We start from the raw sequence: 6,356 nt of genomic DNA on the forward strand, positions 1-6,356 counted from the left end.
GCTGGGAGCGGGGCGGGGGCCGCTCCGCACCCCGGTGCGGATGGAGCCCCCCAAAACTCCGCCGCTGCTAGACCGGCGATTTTTAATTTTTTTTCTTTGCATCTCTATATTTTTAATTATTTTTGTTTGGACGCGGAAGGCGTTCCGGGGAGCGGCGGGTCGCGTCCCCCCGGCATCAGCGGGGGCTGCGGGGCGTGTGCGGGAGCCGCGGCCGCGGGGCAGAGCCGGGCAGGGAGCCGGGCCCGGCCCGCCGAGAGCCCCTCCGCGCACACACACACGCACTCACACTCACACACCTCCTCCTCTTCCCTCCTGTTTGATCCACGCAGCGATCCTACATCCTCGCGGCTCGTCTCTTTTATTCTTTTGTACCGAGGCGCGTTGTCCCGGCCAGCAGTGTGAACGGGGCCTTTGTAAAACGGGACAGATAAAAATGAGCAACATCATATTGTTTGACAGAATGATCCAAAATGATAAAATGCCTTCTCCGGAGGGGGCGAAAATGGTGAATTCCTAAAAAACAAGAGCGTCGCTTCTCTCCTCAGCCTCCCTGCGCTGCTCGCTGTAGCCTAAAGGGATCTGCCGCCTGCACCAGCCCGGATCACGTCCAGCCACTCTTTTCAATGGGAAGTCTCTTTTTTAAAAGCCTTCATTTATTTATTTTTAAATAAATAAAGAAGCGGGGGGGAGGTGAGCGGCTTCGGCTCGGGACCCCCCGTTCTCCTCGCGGCGAATGAAAAGCACAATTTTCGAGAGAAAGGCTCGTTTTGATTAAATCTGACATGCTGCTGATAACTCCATGCTAATGTGAAATAATTAACATAATAGCCATAATTAAAAGCACGCTAACAATGCCATAAATTTATCACACAATTTTACTAGCTTTCTGCCCCTAACTGCTCTCTCATCGTTAATTAAACGTGTTGCCTTTTACAGAATGGATGTTTATACATTTCCAATACAAATAAATCCGAAACCGTTTTGGAAACATGACCAATTTCGTTTTACACTGAGGTCTGTCAGGTTTACGGGCGATTTATTACAATTAACAAAATAAGAAGAAAGAGAGAAAAATGGGAAAAAAAAAGAGAAACAAAACGTATGCAAATAGAGGCCTAAAAAATAGAGGGGGGAAAAGATATATATTTGGTAATCTGCATCTTCATCGAAAAGCCCAGCTGGAGGTGCCCCGCCGCTCGCCCCACTCCAGCCCCGACCCCGGTCCCAGCCTCGGTCGGGGGATGTGTGTGTGTCCCTGTTGTGTCCTTCCCCTTGGATGTGTTTATTTTACAGGGATTTCTCAGCCGCAGCCCCTCTCCTGCGAGCCCCTTTACCCCTGCACGTTTGTACCGAACGACAATGCTGGTTTAATCCAGGTCAGGTCAACGATTTATATAACTCATTAGTGAAAGTAATAGGTTTAAGGAGCTGAAAGGGGACACCTTTGGTTTCTCCTTGCTTTAAAACGATTACAGAAGCAGAAATTGCCCCAGCCCTGCCTTTCCTCCTCAATCCCCCCCGCCCCCGAGGCTCAGCCTCCGGATTTATTTTTAACTCGCTTCGCCGCCAGGATCTTGCTTTGCCATATTAGAATCAAATTGAGTTGTAATTAATTTCTCCCTCTCTATCATAACTTATTCCATCCTCCCTTTCCCCCCTGCTCTGCCGTGTCTCTATTTGACTCCGTATCGATCCGGACGATACAGTTTGTTTTTCTCCTGTTGCTAAATCTATCTGTCTATATGGGCGCCCACTTTCTATTTCTGGCCCTGTCATCATCGTGGGTTTCCACCTCCACAGAAGCCGCTTTAATTATTTTATCGCTTTGCACGACGCAGCTCCTGCTCCCGCTCACCTTCAATCCTTGAACTTCGATGGGTTCGGGGTTTCCCGGGTTATTTGGGGGAAACTTTGCTGATTTTTACAAAAGCTTTTTCCCTCCCCATTCCTCCCAGGTGGGGTCCTAAGTACTTTCCAGCGGGGTGGGCTGCGAAATACTGCCCTGAACTTCACTAGTTGAAGGCCTGGAGCCGCAGCAGCGCCCGCGGAGGGGCGCGGAGAGGCGCGGAGCGCTCAGCCGGCAGCCGTGATTGAACACGGGATTAGCACAATAGAGCCCTAATCGAGGGGAAACGTTTCTTTTCACGCTAAGCACCGTAATTAATGGTATGAATCAATTAATTTGACTTTTATTGTGTCGAAGAATAGCGCAACAAATGGAACAGGGGGCTGCGGAGTTGGGGTTTTTCCTCCTTTTCCCTGGGAGAGTCTCTGCGATGCGACGGGGGGACACGCGGAGCGAGTGTGAGAGTGTTCCTGTGGGGATGTGAGTGTGTGTGAGAGAGAGAGGGCGGTGCGCGGGTGCGGAGGCCACGGTCACGGTCCGCGGGGCGCGGAGAAACGCTGGGAAACGAGGGAAAGAGGAGCGCGGGGGGAAACCGGCCCCGCGCCCCCTTGGGAAGGTCCCGCCGCCCTCCCCGCGGCCCCTTCCGAGGGGCCGGGCCCACCAGGAGCGACCCGTCGGGGCAGCGCAGAGGCTCCTGAGGAGGCCGGGACATCGTCCTTTCCGAGGCTCCGATGGATCTGGGGGAAGGGGCGGGATTGCCTTCCCTAAACCAGCACCGCTCGTAGGAAATCGTTCTCTCCCGGGACATTTTCCTAATTGAATGGTATTTACCGAAAACGGACAGCACGTGCGACAACGACACGAGCAAAAAGCTCGGCGGGACGCATTAAAAAGCCAAAGCCCGTGAGCCACCCGCGGCCGAGGGCCCGGGCGGGGGGTCCCGCACCAGGCAGGGGTGGGTGGCCGGGCCCCCTCCCGCCCCGCCGGGCGCCGCTCCCCGGGCCGGGGCTTACCTGGGGCCGCGGCAATACGGTCCTCACATTCACACACACTCCCTCATTTCCTACTTTTTCTTATGCTAAGGCCCGCAATGATTAAGTCGTTAACACCTCTGGAGAAAAAGAAAAAGAAAAAAAAAAGAAAAAAGAGAGAAAAGAAAAAAGACAAAAAAAAAGGAACCGGCTAAAAGGTTTTTATTTATAGTTTCCCTTTGTTATTTTACGTCTGTTTTATTTCTCCCTGCAACTAAGCTAATAGATTAATCAATAGCCATTCTCTGATCTTCCGTTCCCAGCTGCTGTTGTGCTGCTGGAAGAAAAAAATTAAAAACAAAAAAAAAAAAGAAAACCACAGAAAAGTGGTTTCAGAGCCCAAACTTGATGCTTTTAAGCGCTATTACGGCGGCGCATCAGCTGAGTCTGCGCTGCCGAGCGCACCGAAAGCGGCAGCCCCGAGCCCGGCGCACCGAGAGCGGCGGTGGCGAGTCCCCGGTGCGGCAACTTCCCCGCGGGGGCCGGAGGGTCCCGGTGCCGTCGGGGGCCGTCGGGGCGGGCGGAGCGGAGCCGCCGCCGGTCTTTGTTGACAGTCCATGAAACAACTCGAGTTTTGCATGACTTCACAGCGGGGCGCCTGACGTCAGGCGGTCACGTGGAGCCGCCTCCGAGTATATCTTTAACGGGAAAGTAATCTATCAGGCAGTCGGGACCGCCGCGCTGCCAAAGTGGCGAGCGAGGCCCCGCGACCCCCGGCCTCCTGCCCCCGCCCCGCCCGGCCGCCGGGAGCTCCGTCCCCTCCCTCCGCCAAGGGGGGGAAAAAAACCCCAAACCAGCAAAAAAAAAAATCCAGCCGAGAGGAGGACAGAGGGAAGAGAAAAAAAAGCAAGCCCCAAAGCATCCAGCGCGGAGGGCGGCGGAGCGGTGCGCGGCGCGGCCGCGGAGCGGAGCGGTGGAGCGGCGGCGGCCCGCGGAGCGGCCCCATGCGCGGCGGGCGCGCAGCGCGGCGGGCGGGACCCAGCGGAGCGGCCGCCTGAGCCCCGATGCCCGGCGGCGGGAGGTGACCGGGCGGCCAGCGCAGCCCCGCGGACGGGAGAGCAGCGGGCGCGGCCGCCCCATGCCCCGCGGGGACGGCGCCGCGGGGCGCAGCCGGGCCGCTCGGGTGTAGCCCCCGGGGCCGGTCGGAGCCGCGGCGGGAGCGGGGCGCGGGGGGACCCCGGTGCGCGCGGGAGGCCCCGCCGCAGCCGCCGCCGCCGCGCCCCGTCCGCGGAGCGGGGATGACCCTGTCGGGCGGCGGCAGCGCCAGCGACATGTCCGGCCCCGCCGTGCCGGCGGCCGAGGATGTGGATATCGACGTTGTGGGCGAGGGCGACGACGGGCCGGGCAAGGACAGCGAGGGCGAGGCCGGCAGCCCCGCCGCGCTGCCGCGCCTGCCGCTGGACGAGGCGGCGGAGTTGGCGCTGCCCGCGGAGCCGGGCGCGGGCGCGGAGAGCGGCAGCAGCGGCAGCGGGAGCCCGGCCGGGGCGGCCCCCGGCGGCGCGGCCGAGGGCGGCAAGGGGGGCGGCGAGGAAGGGGCGAGCGGCGGCGGCGGCGGGGCCGCGGGGCAGAGCAAGCCCAAGAGCAGCCTGGTGAAGCCGCCCTACTCGTACATCGCCCTGATCACCATGGCCATCCTGCAGAGCCCGCAGAAGAAGCTGACGCTCAGCGGCATCTGCGAGTTCATCAGCAACCGCTTCCCCTACTACCGGGAGAAGTTCCCCGCCTGGCAGAACAGCATCCGCCACAACCTCTCCCTCAACGACTGCTTCGTTAAGATCCCTCGGGAGCCCGGTAACCCGGGCAAGGGCAACTACTGGACGCTGGACCCGCAGTCCGAGGACATGTTCGACAACGGCAGCTTCCTCCGCCGCAGGAAGCGCTTCAAGCGGCACCAGCAGGAGCACCTGCGGGACCAGACGGCGCTCATGATGCAGGGCTTCGGTGCCTACGGCCTGGCCGGGCCCTACGGCCGCCCCTACGGGCTGCACCCCGGCGCCTACACGCACCCCGCGGCGGCCGCGGCCGCGCTGCAGTACCCCTACATCCCCCCGGTGGGGCCCATGCTGCCGCCCGCCGTGCCGCTGCTGCCGTCCAGCGAGCTCAGCCGCAAAGCCTTCAACTCGCAGCTCAGCCCCAGCCTGCAGCTGCAGCTCAACAGCCTGGGCGCCGCCGGCTCCATCGTCAAGTCGGAGCCCAGCAGCCGCCCGTCCTTCAGCATCGAGAACATCATCGGCGTCCCGGCCGCCAGCTCGGCCGCCAGCGCACAGACTTTCCTGCGGCCGCCCGTCACGGTGCAGTCGGCCCTGATGGCCCACCAGCCGCTGGCGCTGGCCAGGACCACCGCGGCCATCGCCCCCATCCTCAGCGTGCCTACCAACATCATCGCGGGGCAGTTCCTGCAGCCCGCGGCCCCCGCCGCCGCCGTGCAGGCCAAGTGGCCGGCGCAGTAGCCGCGGGTGGTACCCCGGGCAGCGTCCCGGGGGGCTCCGGCCGCCCCCTCGGAGCTCCGCGGCCGCCCGGGCTCGGGGCACGGCGGGCACCGGCCGTCGCCACCGCCGCTTGTACATATTTGTATCAAAAATCACTGACGTTGCTTTCGGGGTTTTTATTTTTCTAAAGAGGCGAAATGACGGTCGCGATTAAGGAGCTGCGAACTTTCACTTTTTTTGAAGGTTCCGGCGCTCCGAGCGGTTTTATCCGAAATAAACGAACAAACGAGAAAACAGAATTGTACAAAAAAATAATAAGCGGGGAAAATTTTAAATATTAAACGAACGAACAAAAAAAAAGAGAGAATTTTGGAGAAAAAAAAAGGAGGAAAAATCTTGTCATTCTATTATAGAAGTCTGTTTATATATGAATGAATATATGTATTCTAAATGTTATCCCTTCGTGTTGTACACAACTTTGTAAATAAATTTTTAAAATGCTCTGCCCTCCCCTGTGTGAGCGGCGTCTCTGTGACCCCCCGCCCGCAGGACGGGCTGCGCGGCCGCGGAGAGCGGCGGAGGTGGGAGAACCACGCGGGGCGCGGCCACGGAGCGCCGGTTCTCCATCCCCGCCGAGGTTCGGGTTCCGCGGGTCGCGGTGCGGGGCGGTGCGGGCGGATTTCCCACGGCACCTCCCGCCGCTGGAGATGCCCCTTGCGCGTTACCGGAGCGGCCGCCGCGGCGGGGCCGATATCACACCGATTCCTCCACAATCCAACCTTCCCCGGCAGATCCGAGGTTCCCTCAGCCGCTCCGTGATGTTTCCTTAAATATATTAATTTTTCTCGGCCTGACTTCGGCTCCGCATCCCGGCGCTGCGGGATTCCCGGCCGGAATAGGTACGCTTTGGGTCGGCGTTGGGGGCTAATTATAAGGGAAATTATTTTAAATAAAACACCTTGGGTCGATTTAAGCAATGTTTATTATTTATTTTACAGGAAAAAAAAATATGTATGTTCAAGCCGTGCTCGTGCTGTGTCCGAGCGCGGC

At 59.4% G+C, this 6,356-nt stretch overlaps 1 protein-coding gene across 1 annotated transcript; it reads left to right on the forward strand.

The window, feature by feature from the left end:
- The first annotated feature begins 3,557 nt into the window (after nucleotides 1–3,557).
- FOXD3 (forkhead box D3) lies at nucleotides 3,558–5,806 on the forward strand. Its single transcript, XM_071565102.1, has one exon. The coding sequence runs from the start codon at nucleotides 4,116–4,118 to the stop codon at nucleotides 5,325–5,327; it is 1,212 nt and encodes a 403-aa protein (XP_071421203.1). The 5' UTR covers nucleotides 3,558–4,115; the 3' UTR covers nucleotides 5,328–5,806.
- The last annotated feature ends 550 nt before the right edge of the window (nucleotides 5,807–6,356 follow it).

The sequence above is a fragment of the Pithys albifrons genome, chromosome 10 (genome assembly GCF_047495875.1).
Source record: "Pithys albifrons albifrons isolate INPA30051 chromosome 10, PitAlb_v1, whole genome shotgun sequence".
In the NCBI taxonomy this organism is placed as follows: Eukaryota; Metazoa; Chordata; class Aves; order Passeriformes; family Thamnophilidae; genus Pithys; species Pithys albifrons.

What these genes read in the sequence shown, in the direction of transcription:
- FOXD3 (XM_071565102.1), top strand. Translation starts at nt 4,116, where the DNA reads ATGACCCTGTCGGGCGGCGGCAGCGCCAGCGACATGTCCGGCCCCGCC.